Source organism: Neolamprologus brichardi, chromosome 10 (assembly GCF_056152115.1).
Source record: "Neolamprologus brichardi isolate AB-2024 chromosome 10, ASM5615211v1, whole genome shotgun sequence".
NCBI classification, from domain to species: domain Eukaryota; kingdom Metazoa; phylum Chordata; class Actinopteri; order Cichliformes; family Cichlidae; genus Neolamprologus; species Neolamprologus brichardi.
The window spans coordinates 33,539,903-33,563,555 of NC_142113.1; the positions used below are offsets into that span (position 1 = coordinate 33,539,903).

The 23,653-nt window shown below is 40.3% G+C and overlaps 2 protein-coding genes across 4 annotated transcripts; one reads left to right on the plus strand and one right to left on the minus strand.

The window, feature by feature from the left end:
- Window positions 1-495: 495 nt before the first annotated feature.
- On the plus strand, window positions 496-9,379 carry LOC102792337 (uncharacterized). Of its 3 annotated transcripts, none has more exons than XM_087847604.1 (8): window positions 496-738; window positions 1,411-1,710; window positions 2,153-2,203; window positions 2,328-2,393; window positions 2,928-2,956; window positions 4,474-4,896; window positions 7,254-7,481; window positions 7,658-9,379. In XM_087847604.1, exons 2-8 carry the CDS (start codon window positions 1,413-1,415, stop codon window positions 7,901-7,903), a joined length of 1,341 nt encoding a protein of 446 aa, XP_087703730.1. In that variant the 5' UTR covers window positions 496-738; window positions 1,411-1,412; the 3' UTR covers window positions 7,904-9,379. The 3 variants fall into 3 exon arrangements, with proteins under 3 accessions (XP_087703730.1, XP_087703732.1, XP_087703731.1); XM_087847606.1 differs by having other exon boundaries at window positions 8,872-9,379; XM_087847605.1 differs by lacking the exon at window positions 2,328-2,393.
- Window positions 9,380-11,199: 1,820 nt separating this feature from the next.
- Window positions 11,200-20,499, minus strand: LOC118453814 (uncharacterized). Its single transcript, XM_035905430.2, has 6 exons — window positions 20,411-20,499; window positions 14,651-14,939; window positions 13,873-13,932; window positions 12,872-12,900; window positions 11,563-11,655; window positions 11,200-11,457 (listed from the first exon to the last, which is right to left on the minus strand). The coding sequence occupies exons 2-6, from the start codon at window positions 14,937-14,939 to the stop codon at window positions 11,200-11,202; spliced, it is 729 nt and encodes a 242-aa protein (XP_035761323.2). The 5' UTR covers window positions 20,411-20,499.
- Between the last annotated feature and the right edge of the window lie 3,154 nt (window positions 20,500-23,653).

Below are 23,653 nucleotides of genomic sequence, written 5' to 3' on the forward strand. Positions count from 1 at the left end.
TTACAGCAGCTGTCAGACTCTATGATGCAGCTTAACATGGTCATCTTACTCATCACTGGTACAACTGACATGTCGAAAGTTTTTTAATTGCTGCTACTCATTTGCAGTTTGTTTGTACGCTGTATATTTCACCAGACTCATTCACACACACACACACACACACACTAGTGTAAATATCTCTGTACACTTTTATACATTGTTTACCTGTATATACGGAACATCAGTTGGTTATGTATATAGGACCACTTTGTGTCTTCCTTTTATATTTTATATTCCCCTAAAAGCCGTGTAGCACCCAAATTTCTCATTCGTGGGATAATAAAGGTTTATTCTATTCTAATAACACATTTAGTTTTGTACCCTTTGCCATCTACAATGTAGTTTTATTTTGTAGAATTTGTCGTATTTCCTGTTCTGGTAGCCCCTGTGACGTCAGCGGCTGAGTCACTATAGTTAACGCAGAGTCCTGCAGTAACTATCAGCAAGAGTTACTATTCGGGGCAATTATGAAAGGGCAAACAAAGAAACAAACAAAATAAATAAATAAAACCCGGCCTGCACGCGCACGTCCGCGCGGTCCTTTACTGTGTGATGACGACATTACGTTACTCGGATCCAAGTGGACTGTAACAGACTCGCAAAAACGCGCCAAGTTTAAACTTTAAACTTTGCTGCCGCGTGAGAAGAGCGCAGACTTTTTTCACCGCCATCAAACATCGGACAGAAAACAGAGAAGAGGTCAGTGTGAAACATTCATTTCAGGTTGGAACTGCTGGTTCAACAAACACTCTACAGAAAATGTTTGTTTTAGAAAAGTACCAATTCTTTCACCCACGAAGTTTTAGACGTCTCCTTTTATTCGTCAACAAATCACAAATCAATTTGCAGCCCAAACAAAAAGTGTGTTTTTTCACGTTTATCAATATAATGTTGTATAAAAATCCATCTGAAATGTTCAAAACGGACCGGAATGTAAAGGAGGAAGTGGCAGACAATCAGGCCAACAGCTGGCTCATTTTGTTATTTAAATTAAAATAATCTTGACAGGTTTTCTGAAACTTTTTGTTTAAGTATGCCAGTAAGGTGGTATTACAATAAATATGCAGTAGTTTTGACAAATATCAGACAAAATGAAGTTTAACTGCACACTTTCATTTTCACTTTTTTCTTTGAAAGCTGTTATTAAAAACAGAAAACTGTGCAGTGGATGAGGCTGCCACATCCTGTCCTCATTCGTCCTTGTTATTTAATGCCACAGAAGTTCATCTGTTTTATTTGTGTTCTGAGACTTTAAATTTTGTGGATTTTTATTTTTAAAATTCTGTTCCAGTTACATTCTCTTCATTTACTGCAGTGATTGTAAAGTTGTTGCAGTAACAGTTAAATCTTGTATCTTTCTTAATGTGTCAGACATGCCGAAGATTCCAAGCAGAAAGTGGAAAGAAGCTCTGACTGCCATCATTGATGAGCTTGAGAAGTCACAGTTCAATAAGATGCTGGAGTTACTGAGGAAGATTCCTAGAAGCCAGAAAACTCCCAAGTTCAAGGACAAGATGCCCCAAATAATCATTGAGCACTACGGAGAGGAGAAATCTATTTCTGCAATCAACCGTGTGATGAGTAAGATCCCACGGAAGGACGCAGTCATCCAGGACCAGCTGCGGCCGTTTGTGCTCACGCTAAAGAAGAAGAAACTGAAAGAAAAGAAAGGTCAGTTCCTCCTGTCACTGCCTCATCCACACATGAGCAGAATATGGTCTTCAATAATTAGAATGACTTACATGTTACTGGATAGCTTCATTTACAATGTTATAGAATCATATCAGTAAGTTTATATGAAAAAAATCCAAAAAGTAACTAAAGCTTTAAAATAAACAGAGTCCAAAATAACATGTTTGCATCAAAATACTTCAGTCAAGTATGTGAGGAAATATACTCAGTTACACTCCACCATGAGTTCTGCCCATACTGTCAGTCGAATGTCGCTTCTTTACATGCTCCACGCAGTCTTTATTTAACATGTGAACCAGCTGAAACGTCCCAACCATCCCAAACTGATTATTAACCAGTTTGTAAGTGATTCATTTTCACAGATTTATTCAACAGTGAAAAACTAGTTTTGAGGTTAAGTGCTCTCTAAATGTCTTTTCAGCCTTTAAGGGGACGCACGCATGTGATCCAGTGATGGGAGGGAGTACAGCCGGTAAGTTCACAATTGCAAGTGTGTGAGGTCAGTGAAACCTGCTGAGTTCTCATTGTAACATGAAGCTTGTTATGAAGCTGTAAATGAAAACTGTGTGCTGAACTTTAACAAAAAAACTTTTCAGCATTTGTGGCAAACGGCACCGTAAGTAAGTCAAAATCTAAGCATCTGGAGCCAGAACCTGCAGCTGGTGAGTCTATTTTGAGTTATAAATACAGAATCTATAACAATATTTATACATAGGGGTGTGTCCAAGGTGGTGCTTCTTACTTGTTTCGTCCACCATTTTTTTTAGTCAGAAAAGCAATAGCCATGAGGAACTTTCAGGGATGGATAACCCCAGCCGAACAACTTTCTAACCACTCTAAGTGTCACAACCTAAAGAAAGTCTGCTTTTTATTCAACATTTTTAAATAAAACTATCCCAAATTGTCTTGAAGTTTACGCAGAATGGACAAAGTCAACTCAATGTGACTTGAACTTGTTTTCTATCTGAAGACCACCAGGTGGCGATCAGCTGTGGTTACAAAAATACTTCCAGTACTGTAGAAGTCTCTGTAAAAATTTCTCAATGATTTTATGGCCTCATCATCATTATTGTTTCTGCTGGAGAAAACTGGTGGATAATAGATCCAAATCAGGCAAAGATGTTTGTAAAGGCTGTTGATTAGTGACGTGAAGCAGAATCACTGACATAACTCTATTTCTTTCTTTGTTTTTTAAGATTCAAAGAAGAGCTTCCAACAGGACAAGGTGCGGGTTCTGAAACTCTTCTTTAGCTCACCTTCAGGTTCTTCTGCTGTGATTAGTTGAAAACCCTTCAGTGGTGCAAATGGACCATTGGCTAGCCTTTCAAATTACTTATTATTTTTTACTGGGCACAGGCCTATGGTTGTGGTAAACTCTGATTTAGGTTATTATCAATCCTCGCTTAACAAAATGTGACCCAAAATCTGTCATTGCGAGGTGCTCACCCCAAACTCATATAAACATTTAGGAGAGGCAAACATCACCACACAGTGACATTTCTTCTAACCATTCCAATCCACTTCTTACATGTGCTCAGAGCCGATACTAAAAAAAATACTTCCTAACCTAAATGCATGTTTGACATCAGCAGACTATGCCAGGAACTTGCTAGAGCTGTAAACAAAGGTCCCTGTCACACAGAAGTAGCATCAACAAAAGTTTGGCAACCTGCACAGCTGTGCACATTTAAAACCAAACAGCATCAATGTGGTGGATTATGGATATAAGCTCACCAAAAGCCTCTGTTTGAGGTTAGGGCGGCGCCATATACAGTGGTCCCTCGTTTATCGTGGGTTATTTTTAGAACGTAACTCCCGCGATAAACGAGGGACCACTGTATATGGCGCCGCCCTAACAATCTGCGAAGTAGCCAACTTTATTTTCTACAATTATTATAGATGTTTAAGGCTGTAAAAGCCCTCACTACACACTTTATACACTTTTCTCAGACAGGCATGAACGTTTTCACACTCTTCTCTCTTGTTTAAATACTCTCAAAGTTCAAACCTGTAGAAAAATAAGTCCAGTATTATTGACGGTGCAAAACGTGCAAAACGTTTCATCGACATTGTTGTGTTTGTTGGGGAGAAAACGTACAAGCATACAGTACAGCACTTCAGACTCACACTGCTAGCGATCAAAGATTTATGCAAATTTGACAAGCTGAAGGCATTCTGTACTGTACAGGAGACACGGCACAAGATTGATTGACAATGGTCTACAGCCAATCAGGACGCAGAAGACAATGCGCTGCAAAAAAAAAAAAAGTGTGCAAAATTGCACAAAAAAATCCGTGAAACAGCGAGGCTGCAAAAAGTGAACCGCGTTATAGTGAGGGACCACTGTACCTCTTTGTAACCAGGTTCACACAGCAACAGCAACCTGTCACCAATCAATTGGGTAATACTCTTTTTCTTCCAACAACCAGAGATTGTCGGCGATAGCAAATTAGTCTACAGGTGTCTGTCACTGAGGCCTTAACTAATGTCTAGTTTCTGTCATTAGTCAGGTAAACAAACTCTTTACTCTCCATTTAAAGAAAATTAAAGTTGCTTAACAACCTGGTGTATTAGTCAGTGGTACACGGATAAGTATCAGATAATATCTCATTAACATTATGAACGAACTACATGCCTGCACGAGTACATTTGGAGCTGTTGTGAGATAAACAGTAAGTATTTTACTGACAGTCTAACATTTATGTCACTTTGATGGAGATATTTTCCCTCTTTTGTATGCAGAAAAGAACCATCAGTGATGTCAAATCCAGCAAACAAATTCTCGACACAGAAGTGATTGTTGGGAAAGTTCTTCAGAAATCTGGTCTGTGCACATTTAAAATTGACAAGAAGGAGAAGCCATACTTTAACCTGGCAGTTGCTGATGAAACAGACGTCATTAAAGTGGTGGTTTATCAAAATGACCTCTATTCAGAAATCGAGGAAGAGAGGTCCTACTTGTTTATTAAGCTACAAAAAAATGAAGATGTTTTGAAGGTTACTTCTTCAAGCAAAGTGTCTGAGACGAGCGCTGTGAAAGTCCCAGCAGAGATTGAGAAGACTGCTCGGACTCTGTTATGTCCCGAGAGCCCACTGTGCTCCATCACAGAGGTCAAAGCGTTTGCAGAGTCGTCCAAAGCGAGCATCAGAGGGACCATTACAGAGGTGAGTTTTACTGACACCTCAAAGAGCCTCAAGCATAGCAATTCAAATTACTGTTGGCCTCCTCCTCGAAAATCTGCCTAAAACCTTTTTGGTCCAAAGTTTGTACATTTACAATGATTGCTGTGAAATATTAGCTTCATATGTCAAATTGTTTTCTAGATGTTTTTTAATGCTCAATTTTTGGCACTTTGAAATTAGCCTAACCCCACTAACTGCAAGTCTTTGGACTGTGGGAGGACACCGGAGAACCCTGACAGAACCCACACAAACAGGGAGAACATGCTAACTCCACACAGAAAGACCCCAGCTCAGCTGGTGGAATCAAACTCAGGACCTTCTTGCCATGCCAACCACCGCACCAACATGCTGTCGCTGTCACTTCTGGATGACAGTTGAATTTCACAATACTGCAAAATAAAACACGAGGAACCCAAAACAAAATCCTTAGTCACAAAAATGAAGAAAATGCCATTTAACTTTTATGTAAATATGACAAGTTGTACCACAAAAGCAAAATATCAGTCCAGTCGGAATAGAACACAGTTCTGGGGTATCCATAAGGTTATGTTCATGATAACGTATATATAACTTTGATTGTCTTGGAGCAGTATTTTAAGTTTAAAATATATTAAGCAGTAAAATAAAACAATTTTCATCTATGTGTTACAGCAGGGGTTCCCAAACTTTTTTTGCTGGGCCCCCCTTTGTTTTACAAGAAAAATGTTTGCCTCCACCCCCGCGCGCGCGTGCTCCAACCACACACGCCCACATTTTGCTCCATTGCGGTTTATTTCACACATCAAACATTTAATAAACAGTTAAGCAAATACAAGTAACCTGCAATAAATTACAGGTAGTAAGAAAATAAACTACTAACTCTTTCACGCTGCGTCTGCACCTACACGAGTATTTCTGAAAACGTTTCGAATCACCGAAAACTGAGATTTTTTAAAACTCCTTTTTTGCGTTTACGTGTGGACGAGGAATACAGAGTTGGTCACACAACGTGCCTTTTATCACGTCACGCTGTGGCCACGTTATTGTTTACATGAGATGAATTGCAGAATGGCAGATAGAGACAAAATACTGTTAATCTGACTGTCTGCAGGTTTTACACACAGTTACTGACCCTCTGTTTACAAAGGCAGAGGCGTCACGCTGTGATTATTTTACTGTAGTTGTTTTTTCCTGTGTCATAATATTCAACATTGCTGTCAATACATTTTTCAAAAAATGCCTCTCTGTGCAAAATGGGTTTAAAAACATAAACAGCTGTCGGATCCTGTTTGTCTGAGGGAACAAATCGTGGCAGGATCAGCCTGATGTTATTTGTATCCTGTAACTTTACTGTATAAAGAGCAAACATCTCCAACATGTCAGGAGTAGTTAGTCATTACAACAAGTGTTTGAACTAAAAATCAAGAATGTGGGATCCTGTTTGATTTAAACAGCCCAGCGCTGCTCCCGACTCAGGGAAAACCAATCCTGCAGGGAGACCTACCTCTGCACCTGTGCAGGTGAAGCCAAAGGGAAGATTTGCTTCATCATATTTTCTAGTCTTTGTCTTAGAATGAAGTTGGTTTGGAAACATATTCAGCGATGCTTCATCTCCTGATTTGCGTTTCTGTAGGCACCCCGCCCGTGCTAGCAGTGTCCAAGTGTTGTTTTTTTTCCCCCTTTTCACCCCCCCCGCCCCCACCCGCCGCCGCCATGGCTCTGCGTCCCCCCAGGGGGCGGGCCCCACACTTTGGGAAGGTCTGTGTTACAGAAAGTCAACTGAAGTGATAAAAACAGCATAAAGTCAATAAGGGGGAGGATGTTAATGCTTTGCATACAGCAAATTGTGGTATCGATCCAAAATAAAGTAAATACGGGGCAGTGTTGCAGAAACTGATACTTTTAGTCAAAAAGGCATGTTACACATGCCGCACAGCAAGAAGGTCCTGAGTTCAATTCCACCATCAGGCCGGGGTCTTTCTGTGTGGAGTTTGCATGTTCTCCCCGTGTTTGTGTGGGTTCCCTCCGGGTACTCCGGCTTCCTCCCACCGTCCAAAGACATGCAGCTTGTGAGGATAGGTTAATTGGATAATCTAAATTGCCACTAGGTGTGGATGTGCGAGTGAATGTGAGCGCGAATGGTTGTCTGTCCCTGTGTGTTGGCCCTGCGACAGACTGGCGACCTGTCCAGGGTGTACCCCGCCTCTCGCCCTATGACAGCGGGGATAGGCTCCAGCGCCCCCCGCAACCCTGAAAAAGATAAGCGGAAGCGAATGGATGGATGGATGGCATGTTACACAGCCAGAAGGAACTATGAGAAATGTGTAGGCTTTGTCTCTAATGTTGATTTAATTTTGCAGATGAAAGCTCTTGAAAGGATTACTGTTATGAAACAGAGGAAAACCAAGAAGCAAGATTTCCATCTGAAAGACGACACAGATTCCATCAAAGTTTCTGTGTGGGGCGAGATCACTCAGCAATGCAAAAGATTACTAGTTGGAGACATCGTTAAAGTGACCAATGTAAAGACGAACTACTTTCGTGGAGTCACATCCGTTAACTCCACTCCATTCACCAGAATTCACAAGGTAGCTGCTCTTCATCTGCTGCGAAGAATCTGTATTTATATTTATTAACTATCAGCTGTTGAGACACATCCAGAAAAAAATACACCAACAAATTGCTTAAGATCTAAACTTTACGACTTAATTGATATTTAAGGTATTTCTTAGCATGTCCCAAAGCTTTGCTTGTGTTTCTGCAGGTCTGCAGTGCCAGTTTCCAGACGGGGAGAATTGAAATTAAAGCAATATCCAAAGCCAATAAGACATGCACTCATGTGGTGGCAGAATTCAACCAGCAGCTGCAGACATTTGTTGTAGCTTCTCAACTCCTGGCGAAGGCGTTTGGTGTTAAACTGGATGAAAATTTTAAACAAAAGCTTGTGGATAAATTGCCCCTCTCAACAGTAGCAGAGACACAAGGAAATAAGATACATAAAATAAAATAAAAATAATACCTGAAATTGTTAAAATTGTTAAACAGGAAAGGGCAAAGTTTTCAAAATATTAGAAAATAAAATAGAAATAATTCTAAAGAAACTTCCAGACAGGAGGAGTGTGGTAAACGGCCTGCATTTGTATAGCGCTTTACTTAGTCCCTAATGACCCCAAAGCGCTTTACACTACATCCAGTCATTCACCCATTCACACACGCATTCACACACTGGTGATGGCAGCTACAGTGTGCCTGTGTTTGTGCAACGTGATTTAAACTGATGTATAAAGCTACCAATGAAACCACGTAGAATAGCTTTAAATCATTTTCTCTTGTTTTGTATTGATTTCTGCTTTAATGGTGCTGCGATAGCTCGTTGCCTGGACGGCCTCTGAAAGGGATATATGTAAATACAGGAAGTGACAGTTTGACTGTAGCATGCCGTATAGCCGTGAGTAGAATCCAGAATTAACTTTAAATATGTCGTTTGATTTGATCCTTTAGCTCAGCATTTGGTTATTTGTGACTATTGTGATTATTTGGAAACTGTTGAACAGTTTGGTTTTCTTTAAGAAGTTTTACGTTTACTATCAAGCTTTTCTGTTCAGATTACCTCTTTTATAACTGTTTAGTTTGTTTTTTTTCAAATGTTAATAGGTAAAATATTTTTTTTCTTAAGGTCCCTGATTACCAACAAGCTTTATCTCCAACTATTACACAAAGCAGTTCCACATATGTTAAATTTAATACAAACACTTGAAGATATTTCAGACTACTCAGTGACTAGAGTGACATACTCTTCCTCAGCCCTGTCACTGTTAGGGATCTTTAATTCTACAGATACCTTCTGGACCAGATGTGTGCTTCGGTACAGTCCTGCCTCAGAGCTCACAAACAGTTCCTTGGACTTCATGGCTTAGTTTGTGCTCTAACAGCACTGCCAGCTATGAGCCTTATACAGACATGTGTGTGCCTTCCCAGATCATATCCAGCCAACTGAAAATAGCAGAGGTGGACTCCAGCCCAGTTGTAGAAACATCTGACAGATGATCAGTGGAATCAAGATACACCTGAGCTCAGTTTTGAGTGCCATGGCCCGAATGCTTATACACGTTTTATTTTTTAAATAAATTTGCAAACATTTCATGCAAACCTTTTCGCTTTGTCATTATGAGGTGTTGTGTGTGAAACAGGAGTTAAATCCATTTTGAGATGAGGCTGTAACATGACAGATTGTGTAACAAGCGATGTGAATAGTTTCCGGCTACATTGTTTATTAAATCAACACATAAATACAAAATTGTTGATTTGCTTTTTAACGATAATCAAATGTTATGCTTGCATGATAGTTGTTATTTGTGTTTCTCATTGTGTACTCTAGAACTCAAAGTAAGGGTAAAAGATTTTTACCTGTTTTTTCTTCACCATCCATCTTAACATAAATAAATATAGATGAAAACAAAAGTTAACCAAAACGGGTATTAAAAGAAAGATTCGCACAGAAACATATATATATATATATATATAGGCTGGAGATGATTTTTCCCATCAAACCACCTTCAGTTTAATTGTTCAGGGTATTTGTTCTTTTCCATTCTTTCATTAGTTTCTCCTGAAACATCAGGATCATGTGATCAGACTCAAACCTGCTGACTTAAAGCAGACATGTAAATATTAATAAACAGGAAACTGGGGGAAGAAACGCAAGCAGTTCGAAGTAAACGAAGCTCAATCTTTAATAACTTCCAGAAACGCTCCCCGCTGTTAGCAGTCTCCTCCTCTTTGTGTTGGACTCGACTCGTTTGACCTCTGACCTTCAGAGAGCTGGTCGACGTGGTGTTTCCCCCTCAGTGGGTTTAGAAGCGGCCGTCTGTGTGTGATCAGAGCAGGCGGCGGCGGATGTGTAAAATGTTGACGCTCTATTTTTGTAGGTGTGTTTCTGTGTGGATGTAACTCAGATCGTTAGTGTCGCAGCTTTAAAGTAAAAGCGAGCCGCCGGCCCGAGATTCACTGTAATTATATAAATATTGTATATTTTTGGAAATCAAATGGGAATATCAGGTCGTTTTTATCCCTCGATTATTATCAGATTGGATCAAAGTCTTTGGAAGTGAAACTCTGCTTACTCATTTATTTTTTCTGTTGTAGATGAACGCCAACGATGTTTTTGTTTTTCAAAGTGAGATTGGTTGGACTGTTTTTCAGAAACATGATGTCTGAAACTGTCGTTCACTCAGCGATGTTGCGGTGTGTGTGTGTCTGCTTGTTTTCCTCATGTTTGATATTTTTAATAAAGTCAAGTAGAAATAAACAGGTTGTTTCACATTATTGTTTTTTGAACTCTGGATCGACTAAAGCTAGCTGGGAATAAACGTTCTAACAAAGCTAGCTTAAAAACAAACCAGCAGACACACTGGGTCATCAGTGAAGCAGTTTCACCTGCACAGGTGGTTTAATCTGTGCCAGAGCTCCAGCTTGACCTCACTGAGAATATTCAGCCTGTTCATCTCACTCATGAGTGTCAGACTGACATCCTCGGCGGGAGGACACACCACTCGTTCTTTATTCGGTCTGTGTCAGGACACTCGGTTTCTGTCATCAGCGTTTTATTTGAGTGCTTCAAGTCAAAGTTGCATCCGGGTGAACGACAGAACCCAAAGTTTGAGGAGCGTCGAGGTCACTGGTTCAAACCACAGTTTTGAGGACCTGCGGTGGTGAATGTCATGTGTGGAGCTACCAGGACTTTAGAAGACTAACATTTCACTGTGTTGAGTAAAGTGACAGGCCCAGAACTCTAGCCTCATTAGGAAACTGCACAGTATTTCTGGAAGTTGTATCTCTAACCAACCATGGACTTTCCACAACCCCCAAAACCACAAAGACTCCCCACAGTCCCAGGAAGTTAGGATTTACCCTCACCTCAATAATGCTGCTGAGCTAAGCTAAGCTGCCTCCACAGGCTAATATTTATTTTTAAAGCCAGAGGACCATCATGTGCTGAACGGCTGAAGTTCCTGACAATGATGTATAATTTACATAGACGCCATAAAGGTGCTCGTCTGATAAAACCAGTGCACGTACGTGGAGCTGACAGTGGTCGTCTGAGCACTTCTGAAGCTGGAGCCACCTCCAACCATACCATGTTTTTGGAGTTGGACTGCAGCTGGTTCTGTCTGAATCATGTCTGCTGGGATTACGGTCTGTGGTTGGTCATGTGATGGCACCTCTGGTTTGTGGGGTTATTCTTCAAACTTCAGATTAAACCAGCTTTATTGTTTCACACAGGAAGCATGTACAAACAAGTTATTTTTAAAACTTTTGAACTTTTTTAATATCTATAATTTGATTGTCTCGCATTTTAGCCTCGGCTGAGATTGGCATGGCACGACGGATTCTGCCTTCAACCCCGTCCTTCATGCCATAGCCGAGGAGCTCTGCCAGTTTTTGAGTTGACACGTAGAACTCCTGCTCCTTCTTCACCTCCACCTTAACCCGAGCGGTGTTTTTAGTGATGGCTGAGACAGATTTGATTTCAATTCTCCCGCTGTGGATTTGTGCGCTCTGAACCTGCACAAAGATAAGAAGCTGTATGTTTAATATTTATCACAGGCAGTGTTTTAGTCAGTGTTGTTGAGGCTGGTTCAGTTCCATACAGTGACTTTCAGCCGCTACCTTTGAAGTTTCAGCAGCTGGAGTTGCTTCTGGGGCTGGATCGCTGGAACCGGTCTTCTTCCTTTTGGGCTCCAGTGGTCCAACGAGTGCAGCCTGAACAAACCACCATCACAAAGCTTAAAGATGAGCTGGCAGATCATGGCAGTTTGAATAAACGGAACATTTGGGTTTCTGGTGTCTGTCAGACATTTAAACCAGAATGACGTTTGAGTGGAAAACCAATCGAGCACTTTGTGGATGAATTTAATATCAAACAGTCAGCAGTTAAACCAGCAGCAATCAGATCTCAGCAGCTGCTGCGGTTTACAGAGGCAGGGGTCAGGGTTCTGGTTTGGACCCAGTCTGACTTTTGAGCTGTTCATGGTTTGAACGTTAAATCTGTCGTCCAGCCACATTCACCTTACTGTGCTCGATTAATCTGAAAACATGACGCCGTCGTCATCAGACTGACATCATTCACACTTTATAACACAAACTGATCAAAATCGGTGTTCAAGTTAAAGCCTTACACAGTGATTATGAGGACATCCTGTATCACTGTATCATATCAAACTAATGTGGTTTATCTTTTGGGGCAGTTTTTGCCTTTTATCAGATATGACTGCAAGGAGCCGACGGCAAAGGGCTGCAGGTTTGAATCCAACCCAGATGGCTGCATTCAACCTCTGTGGTAAACAGTCACATGCTCACACTGAGCTAAACTGGCACTCGGACTAGTTTGTTTTAAATATTAAAGCATGAAAATGTATTCCTGCAATTTTAAAAAGGTCCTCCCCGGTAAGAATATTGGAATGAGGAGGGCTCTAAAGCTGACCTCTTTAAGGTTTAATACGAGAGTGTATTCACTGGTTGAGCAGGAACAGCCAAACAAATGAAAACACAAGATCATGTGCAGGGTAATAAAACGGGCAGTGAGAAGAAAATATAACCTGAATAATAGATGGTTACCACAGTCAGGTCCAAAAATATTTTTAACACAATCTCTTAATTTCAGGGACTCAAAAGTATTTGGACAAATTAAATAACTGACAATAAAATGTTCGTTTCTCATACTTGGTGGAAAACCTGATGACAGCCTGAAGTCTTGAACTCATCACCGTATTCTGGGTTTCCTCTTTATTCATGCTCTGCCAGTGTTACTGCAGCAGCTCTCAGTTGCTGTTTGTTTGTGGGCCTTTCTGTCTGAAGTTTAGTCTTCAAGTGAAATTCTCAGTTGGGTTAAGATCAGCTGATTGACTTGGCCATTCAAGAATATTCCACATCTTTGCTCTAACAGAATGGTCTATCTGGATGATGATTTGCCTCTTACCTTGTCAAGCTGGGAGCTTTTCCACTGACCTTTTAAAAGAAGAAACTGTGTTATTTTCGGTTTGAGGTGAAACTTCTAAAAGACAAATGAGTTTCTGTTGTTTTAATGTAATTAACTCCCCAAGAGCCTGTGGAGGAGTTCACTGGCCATGGCCCAGAGCTCGTCAAGACCAGAGGTCGTCAGTGGTTCCCAAACTTTTTTTGCTAGGCCCCCCTTTGTTTTACAAAGTAACACGTTATTGTTGTAACGTGTTTCTTTGTTTTACAAAGTAACACGTTACAACAATAACGTAACGCTGTGCACCACGTTATTGTTTACATGAGATGAATTTCTACAATGACAGAGACAAAATACGGTTACTGTTAATCTGACTATCTGCAGGTTTTACACACAGTTACTGTCCCTCCATTTAGAAAAGCAGAGGCATCACGGTGTGATTATTTTACTGTAGTTGTTTTTTTCCTGTGTAATAATATTCAATATTGCATCAATACATTTTTCAAAAATGCCTCTCTGTGCAAAATGGGTTTAAAAACATAAACAGCTGTCGGATCCTGTTTGTCCGTGATTTGAACAGCCCAGCGCTGCTCCCGACGCAGGGAAAACTAATCCTGCAGGGAGACCTACCTCGGCACTTGTGCAGGTGAAGCCAAAGGGAAGATTTGCTTCACCATATTTTCTAGTCTTTGGCTTAGAATGAAGTTGGTTTGGAAACATATTCAGTGATGCTTCATCTCCTGCTTTGCGTTTGTGTGGGCGCCCCGTCAAAAAACCTGTCCATGATGCTAGCAATGTGCAAGCGTTCTTCTCTTTTTTCACCTTTTCATACCCCCCCCCCCCCCCCCCCCCGCCCCCCCCGCAATGGCTCTGAGCCCCCCACTTTGGGATAGGTGATGGTGATGGTAGAATGTTTATCTCATGAACGCTCCAAAGCACATTGAAAGGTGGACGTTTCAGCCCACAGCAGACCCACTGTGACCCCTTTAGGTGTTGTTACGTACCAACTTCAAGCTTCTTGTCTGCTGATTTTGAATCACCTTCACCACGTTTCCTCTTCTTCCCTGAAAATGACATTTTAAAAAGTTGAACACAGATTTTAAGGGTTGTATATGCCAACAGATGGTTTTTACTGAATAATAATTCAAGACTTAGACTGTTTGCTCTGCATCTTTAATTTGACTTTTATCAAGATACCCAAGTTATATAAAGACAAAATGTATTTAAATACATAAAGTTTGCTTTGGTTTGGATTTCCTGTTGAGAAATGTGTAACACGCAACAAATTATTATAGTGACATCCCTAAATGACTTGAGTGTTGTCATATAATCCAAAGGGGAGCCTATGGATTATATAAACCTATCAAGTTTAGCATAAAATTATATGCCATCCATCAGTCTGTCATCTTCAGTTTATCCTTATCAGCATCGCAGAGGAACTGGAGCCTATCCCAGCTAACATGGGACAAGAGGTAGGACACACCTCTCACACTCACATTTGTAATTTATGTTTTTGCTTTTTTTGTGGTGGGTGTGGTTTGTGGCTCAGCTGCAGGTGAGGGGTGGAGCAATGGGTTCAGGGTGTGGTGTCAGGAGAGGCTGACTCACACACCTGACCCCCACCATCTAATCATGTCTGCACTGAGTTAAAAAAGCACTGAATAAAATATCGGGCTTCAATGGTTAGTTCAAGCGCTAACATTGTAAGTCAAAGTTAATTTCCAAGCTCAAAACCTGTTTCTAGAAGCCTGGCATAAAGAATACGTAACTATGTGAACTCACCCTCAGTTTTTGGTCCATTCTTCACTTGTTCAATGAAGGGGAGCAGCAGGCTCTGGACTGCATGATCCCTCCGTGGAATCTGATCCATTGCATCTCTGATTTTGCGAATAGATTTTTTCAGTCCGTGGTGCTCAATGATTTTTTGGGGCAGCTGTTTTCTGAACTTAGCAGTCTTCCTCTGTTTCGGGATTTGCACTATTTCCAACATTTTGTCGTACTGTGGGTTGTCTAGCTGCTGCAGAATGGCTGTCAGAGCTGTTTTCCACTCATTCATTGAAATTGGCCACATCTGAAAGAGAAATAGTGCCTCTTTTACTCTCCCACCTTTATCTGACAGATATGATAACTAGGTATTTATATCAAGATTTGACATTATATATATCCTCTGTGCACTGGCAATGCAGCAGGCCCACCACTTGCAGGAGGGGTCGTTTGGTGCATTGTGGACTGGGTTGCAGTCATAGGCAGAGTTTCAGTTGAGGTTGATTCGAGTAATGACTAAGATGAATCCTAGGTGAGTCATGTCATACCAGGAGGAGGTCCTGGGACAAACCCAGAACATACCGGAGAGACGATATTTCTCAAATGGCTTAAGAACATGTTGGTAACCTTTCCAAAGAGGTAAGCTGGAGGCAGGAAAGCTGGGGAAAGGGAGCTCTGAGCATCTACACTTAGACTGCTGCCCCCATGACCCAGACTTGAATAAGCAGGAGAAAATAGGATGGGATTGGTTGGATGGTTATATATACAATAATGTTTAAAGTCTTTAAACCATACTTTTTGCATGCAAGGACCCGGACCTTCTTTTAATGTGTTTTTTTAATAGTCTGGATCAATATTCTAAAGGCTTTTTTTCCTTGTACATGACAATTTTCAGGAGAATGCTTTGTTTTGTTTTGTTTGCTTTGTTTTGTTCCCTCACTGAACATTGTCCTATGAATCATTCAAGCGTAAGAAAAAAAAAACACAACTCAAGGGATGAACCAGTATTGTCTTCACATAACAGAGTCCTTAATAAAGAACCAGTTTTAAGCTATATCTTTAGGTTCTTCGTTGCTAGCAGCTTATCACAAAAAATTGTCAATTGTTCTCATTTCTTTAGTTGAATCTGTAAAAATAACAAAATAATAAATTTTTAACATAAAATAGTATTTTTGCACCGACAAGGTGATTCCCAAAGAGCTATCAGTCCAAAACCTGGCATATCTTAGCATAGTGTGCAGTGTAAGTAGCAGGCCAAAAAAAGCAGATTAACACTGTCTGAAAGTCATGTCCTTATGAAATATGATATAATTTGACAGTAGAAATACAGATACAGTCCTGATCAAAAGTTTAAGACCAATTGAAAAATGCATATTTTTTGTGGTTGGATCTTAACAACAAGAAGAAATGGGAGTAAAACAAAACATTTTTTGAGCATGCAGTTAATTGACAACAACGTTTAAACTGAAACAGGTTGTTTTACAGCTGATCAAAAGTTTAGGATCACATGTCTTTAAAAGGCCAAATCTGTGCAAAAATGTGGATTCATTGTCATTTTCTGTCAGGTAGTCACAATGTTTTTAATCAGGACAACCCTACAGTACACAATGCTGCAGGACATGGGACTTCTTTCAGGAGAATAACAACACTCTTTTGGACCATCCTGCATGTTCTCCTGATCTAAATCAAACTGAGAACCTTTGGGGATGGAAGACAAGGGAAGTTTACAAAAATGGACAACAGTTCCAGACAGTAGATGTCCTTCGTGTGGACGTCTTCACCCCTTGGAGAAATGTTCCCACTCGTCTCATGGAAACGTTTGCATCAAGCATGCCACAACAAATTTTTGAAGTGATCTACAATAACGGTGGAGCTGCTCATTACTGAGTTCCTGTTTTGAACTTTGATTTCTGGGGGTTTACTGGGTTTTTGGGAGGTGTGGTCCTAAACGTTTGATCAGCTGTAAAACAGCCTGTTTAAACACATTGAGAGTCATATATCATATCATTTCAAACAGAGGTGATCCAGTAATGCTGCACTGGTGAATTAGACTAACTATTCACTTTAGCTAGAGTTATTAAGTTAGCTAAAGAGTTGGGATGCTGTGTAAGACATAAATCAAGCTAAAATACAAAGGTCTGGACATTCTTTTGCATGTTTCCCTACTGTAGGGGTCCCTGCAAGCATGTGGGGCTCTGATGGTCCAAGATGACAACTTTGGAAATCTACTAAAAACAGTCGATCATATTTGTCAAAGCTGAACCCAGGGCAAACTAAGCTAAATTAGCCTTTTTAGCTAACAACTACAAGAAGCATAACAGTTATTGTTAGGTTATCATTTGTTTACATTTGTTTACAAGCCTTGTGCTTTGCTTGTATTTTGCTTGCTGCAAAATAAACAAAATTTATTAATTTTGTTGCTTTAATTAATTAATTAATTAATTAATTAAAGCAACAAAACAACCTGAAGAGCCGGTTGGGAGCCGGCTCTTTTTAGTGAGCCGGGCCGAAAGAGCCGGTTCTCTAAAAAGAGCCGGAAATCCCATCACTAACGGATGTTTGACCCAAAACACTGAATTTAAGAACTGAAATGGAATGGTGAGAAGTGAAACTGAAAGCATAATTAAATGTCGGGCCAAAATTAAAGAAGGATGGAATACAATTTCAAATTAATTCATTTTCATAATGTAAAATTCAGTTTCAATTTAGTGATGATCATTTTTAAACCAATAAATTGAATTTCAAATTAGGCTAATTCAAATTCAGTTTTAAAAAGCATTTACTCAAGTTACAATTCAGATTCAATCTGAGCAATTCAAATTCAAATTTAACTTATTCAAATTCAGTTTCTGATGGCACAAAGTTCTGGCCATACAAAGAGTGGAAAACAGGATTTAACCTCTGAAACAAATGCTTCCCAAGGGAAAACTATCAATCGTATCTAGAAAATTCTTTCACCTTGAGCGGCAGGAACTTCTAGTGTATCAAATACTGAATTTTCATGTTTGTAGAGTTCATGCTGACCATATAAAGCAGCCTTCCCCTCTGATTTTCAGCCGAAATTAGTTAGAGTTAACATTATATAGTCTATGAGAGACTTGGATGAAGGAGGCTGTGCTTTGATGGCATTTGTGAGAAAACCTTAAAACACATCTCAATGAGAATAACACTGGATGAAAGAAGATAACGATAGCTATGTTTTAATGTCTATATTATACATATAGGGCAAAAGGTTTGGGCAGGAAAGAAAGCAGGAGACATTTTTCTTTGTATTCTTCACACGATCTGATATCGTCGTGTTGGAGTTGTTCCCAGGTCAACATAGCAAATGACCAATCAGAATGTTGTGACGTCATACTTTTGCGACTTCGGGAAAAACCGCCGTAAAACAAAAAACTGTACTTAAGCTGCGAGAAACCGCCTCTGTCCGCCGATCAACGGACCCTAACCCTAATCCTTTAATAAACGCTAAGCAGAATTGATATTGTCCGTGCAACATTAGAATTTCATAAATGCACGAATGGCTAGGGCGCCAAAGAATAACGTCACAACAATGTGATTGGTCACTTGCAATGTTGATTCTGGAACAACATTTACTATGTTGTTCCAGGAACACCAACACGACGATATCAGATCATCAATATTGTCCACCCTCAGGTATTACAGCAGGTCATGTGATCATTCAGTGGTGGGAAAATTCCCAGAAAAACCTAATTCTTCGTAAAACATAAACTGCTCTTATGAAAAAGAAACATAAAAGATATCAAAACACAGATTTAGTCAATAAAAGTCCGAAGTCTTGTGACCCGTATAAAGTTTAAATGATGTTTCTGCGATAAAGTATGCCTGAGTGGTAGAGCTGCAAACTGGTCTGGGTTTGTGCCTTCTTTTAGACGTTTTGCAATTCAAATGAATGGGGAAACTTCCTTAGTTTGTTGTTTGTATGGATCTGTGTGTACGTGTGTGTGTGTCTGTCAGACTGAAAACAGAGACATTAAATTAGCTTAGATGAATTGAAATGTGGGAGAATCAACAACAAAACAGGCAAATGGTTTCAGTTCAGTTTCAGTTCTAATCATCCAATCAGAAATGATCATTCTAAAATCAACTGATTTTAACTCCCCAGATTTGAACAACCTATTTCCTGAAGAGAAAGAGAAAACTAAGCCTGAAGTTAATCAGGCCAATCAGAATGCTCTATCATTCCCATTAGGGATGGGTATTGATAAGATTGATATTGATAAGATTTTCACGATTCCGATTCCAGTTTCGATTCTGTTTAACGATTTGATTCTTTATCGATTCTTATTTAAAAAAGGAGAACACTAAGGGCGATTAGCTTAGAACTTTGTTTTATATCTTCTCTTTGAACAAGATAGAAATTTAGGAGTAACATGGCCTTACAAACCCAACAGTGAGATCTTAAGAGATCCACAGCCTACGGCTCTTCAATGGGGCGTCACAGGGTCCCCAGGAAAAAACATTGTAAATGTAAAATAATTATTCTCCTGTAGCAATAACAAAGTATAACATAAATTATTCTGTAGCAATTACACAAGAATATCCAGTAATGTCCCTGCCTACAACTAAACACATTCACTTGCTCGCTGACATTCGTCTATCCTGACCTGAAAGGAGACGCTACGGTAGACTGCAGCGAGAACTGCCAGCATCTGAGCCAGACTCTGTCTCTCTCATCATGGTCACCTAAACGCACAGTAATGGCAGGTTTGTAATAAGGCAGATCGCGCTAACATAATATGCACTGTTAGTTGATTATTTACCTGCCGCATTAACGGGAGAGGACGTGCAAACGTTACCGCTGCTGCTGGGTTGAGATTCACGAGTCCGGAATTAAAAACACGACATTCATTTAAGGTCATCGTGTGTTTTGTGAGCAAATGCTTTTGCATATTCGTAGTGTTTCCTCCCTTAAATGAAATATCTGCTTTGCAAGTATTGCAAGTTGCCCTGTTGTCATCCGTTCTCGTAAAGTATGACCAAACTTTTGAGCCTTTGAGCCGCCGTGTTTCCTGCCAGGTAAATGACGCTCCGCAACATGGTGATTCCCTTATCGATTCCAGCGACTGGAATCGATAAGGGAAACAGTGGGAACCGGTTCTCAACAGGAACCGGTTTTCGATACCCATCCCTAATTCCCATACATTTAAATTCACCAACTGAAAATAACTGCCAACAGCTTTCAGTTGGACTGAAGTAAATACTGACGACATGACTGCCAGGTCAGTTGTGAACAGGATCTATCGGGTTGTAAGGAGGGCAAATCAGAAGCATGAAAAGTCCTGTTACATTGGTACACTTAATAAAAACACCGGTTCACTTTTAGCCCTGACTATGGCACACAGTTTTGCCTCTTTCATCTCTTTGTATGTCACATCTCCTGGTGATTTATACAACAGCAGCACTGCCTCTCGTGCGTTTGTGTTTAGGCTCACAGTTTGATGTTTGAAGGTTCGCAGGGACGTGAAACAATAACTCCCCTCAAATGTGTTAAACCGAAAGTAACAAGCCTGTTTTAAAATGTAAGGAGTAGAAAGTACATATATTTGTTTAAACATGTAGTAAAAGTAAAATACTCAAGTACAGGCAGTAACAAAGTATTTGTACTTTGTTACCTCCCACCTCTGGTCACCACAAAAAAGACAGAATCCCACTGTCACAGTGACCTGAGTTGGGCTGCCCTGCAAAACTAAAGTTAAAGGAATAATGTGAAGTTAGTCAGATGTTCAGATGTTTCTCCTTATCTGTTCCACTCACCTCTGCCCTGCTTTTCTCCTCTCTATATATTTTCTTCCTCCTTTGTTACTCACAGAGATCCACTTCAGCTGCTGTCGTGTTTAGATTTGTTTAAACAAAGTCAAACATGCCACTTACAAAGGGAGAGGGTGGAGTCAGGGACATACTGCACCTGGCCTGAGGTTTCCTGGTACCAAGCTACATCTCTGCTAGAAGCTCCCTAGATCATTACAGCTGGCAGGTACCACCTTAAATAAAGTTCTGCACCCTTCAATGCGCGAGACTGCCCGAGTAACGAGCAGCACGAGGCAGATACGAGATTACTCTATGACCCCTCGTGTGTTAGTCTGGAACGGAGGGTCGAGGCAAAGCAGCAGGTGATGTTAGTGTGACACAACTACATCATAAATGTACTGTTAGATGCTAAACGTTAAACATTTCAATTAAATTGAATGTGCTAGATGTGAGAAACTGTCTGGAACAAAAATGAGAAAAACCGGACAAGCTGTTTGAGGAGTTCTGCTCTAACACTGCATGCAGAGTGTGAACAGCTGGAGCTTCGTCTTATTATTTCTGCACAAGAAGACCTTTAAAACTTGTTTAACCTCCTAGGACCTGGCGTCCACATATGTGGACATCACATTTTGGGTTGTCTAGACCAAAATACTAAATCTTGCTCTACAAGAGCCTGATATCCACTTACGAGGACGTTATACAGCTACTGTTCTATCGAAATTTAAAATGAATGTCCTCATATGTGGACCTCGTTTTTATCAGAAACAAAAATCAGATAAAGAAAATCTGGTAATCTGGTTCTTTGTTTTTACATTCATCAGGTCCCAGTCAGTCCAAATAGCAAAGAGAAATTAAAAGTGCATGCCATGAAAGAGTTCGGGTCTTAGGAGGTTAAGTGTACACTTTCCAACGAAAATAAATCTGACAACAAGTTGCAATCAGACAAAATCAGAACATTTAATCAGAAAAAATGCATTAAAGAAAGACTGGCTTTGATTTTCAGGCTGAAGTAGATGCCTTCATATGGATGCATTACAGCTGTGTAAGAATTTGTATTAAAAATATGATTTTAATGATTTATATGCTCCCGAGTAGCTTCATCTGTGTTATTCTAGTGATAATATCGCTAAGATTTAATTTAAAGTCTTCAAAATCATAAGAAGTAAAGAACCAAATATTTTTAGCTAAAATACATAAAGTACCATAGTACTGAAATATTTAAACTGCATAAAATGTCAGCCATGAAGTACCTTGATACATTTAAGTTTCATATGACTGGTCCTCTCCATGCTCTCAGCTGCTTCTCAGGAGGCAGTACAAATATACACATATTCAGCATAAAACCATTGATCACGTTTTTCTTCAAAGATGGATTATTTTTATTTTTATTCTCAAGTTCCAGATTCGACTTTTTATTCCAATGGATACGTTCCCAACACCAGGTGTCGTCACAGGAATCCCTGAGCTTCCAGGACTGATGATGATTATGAATATTCTGCTCAAACCAGAATATAAACCAAAAAAATCATTTGCAAGAAACACAGAAAGAAAGAATAACTGACATCATATAATCAGAAATGTCCTCTACGTTAAATGACAGATTTAAGGAATCATATTAAAAATATTCAGTTAAAAAACAACTTTTGTAAAAATAGATGAATCATGTGGCTGCAGCCCAGCCTGAACAGTGGACACCATCTTTGCTTCTATCTGATGGATTTCATTTTCATGATCTTGTTTTCTTTGATTGCCAAATCTGCTGAGAAAGGACATTTTATCCAGCAGCCTGTCCTCAAAGCCGCCCCCAGGCTGACACCCAACGCTCCAGCCAGCAGGGACGAAGCCACCTCAAACTGCTGCACCTTATTTGTATGGCTGAGCTCCGCCTCCAGCTCAGTCTGCGTCGCGCTGGCTCTTATGATCCCGATAATCTCGATGGTGGCGCTCTGGACTGCAGCACTCTGAACCTGCACACAAATGTCAGGACAGGCTGAGAATCTCATAAACAGCTAAAAAGCTAAACAGGTCGACAGGTAGCCCGACATTTAGAACCACAGAGCGCTCACGAGGCATCGATGATTCAGAAAAACCTCAAACTGTGATAAAGACCAGGACCAGATTCTTCCTGAGTGCTGCTTTTAAGTAAATGACAGAGAAATATGACTGGCTGCCTTCAGCAAGTCTCTAATGACCTGCTGGTTAGGAGAAAATAAACTTTTAGAATAAGAGCGTGGGGGGTTAAGCAGTGTTATACAGAGCTGAGAGAGTTATCAAAGATACCTGTGTTACTGCAGTCTGTGTGTCACACGCTGCCCAGATTAAAATCAGCAGCTACCTTTTGGATTTTGGTAGAATCTGTTGAGTTCAGCAATACTGAATCCCAGAAGTGATTGGTCTTTACTTTGGTCACCCTGGCAATGTCTTCACATGATCAGTTAATCCAAAATGCTGCAGCAAGAGTACTGACAGGGACTAGAAAGAGAGAGCAGATTTCTCCTGTTTTGGCTTCCTGTTAAATCCAGAATTCAAAATCCTGCTCCTCACATACAAGGTCTTAAATAATCAGGCCCCATCTTATCTTAATGACCTTGTAGTACCATATCACCCTATTAGAGCACTTCGCTCCCGCTCTGCAGGCCTACTTGTTGTTCCTAGAGTATTTAAAAGTAGAATGGGAGGCAGAGCCTTCAGTTTTCAGGCCCCTCTTCTGTGGAACCAGCTTCCAGTTTGGATTCGGGAGACAGACACTATCTCTACTTTTAAGATTAGGCTTAAAACTTTCCTTTTTGCTAAAGCATATAGTTAGGGCTGGACCAGGTGACCCTGAATCCTCCCTTAGTTATGCTGCAATAGATGTAGGCTGCCGGGGGATTCCCATGATGCATTGAGTTTTTCCTTTCCAGTCACCTTTCTCACTCACTATGTGTTAACAGACCTCTCTGCATTGAATCATATCTGTTATTAACCTCTGTCTCTCTTCCACAGCATGTCTTTATCCTGTCTTCCTTCTCTCACCCCAACCGGTCGCAGCAGATGGCCCCGCCCCTCCCTGAGCCTGGTTCTGCCGGAGGTTTCTTCCTGTTAAAAGGGAGTTTTTCCTTCCCACTGTTGCCAAAGTGCTGCTCATAGGGGGTCATATGATTGTTGGGCTTTTCTCTGTATCTATGAAGCGCCATGAGGCGACATTTGTTGTGATTTGGCGCTATATAAATAAAATTGAATTGAATTGAATTGAATCTCCAAAAGTTG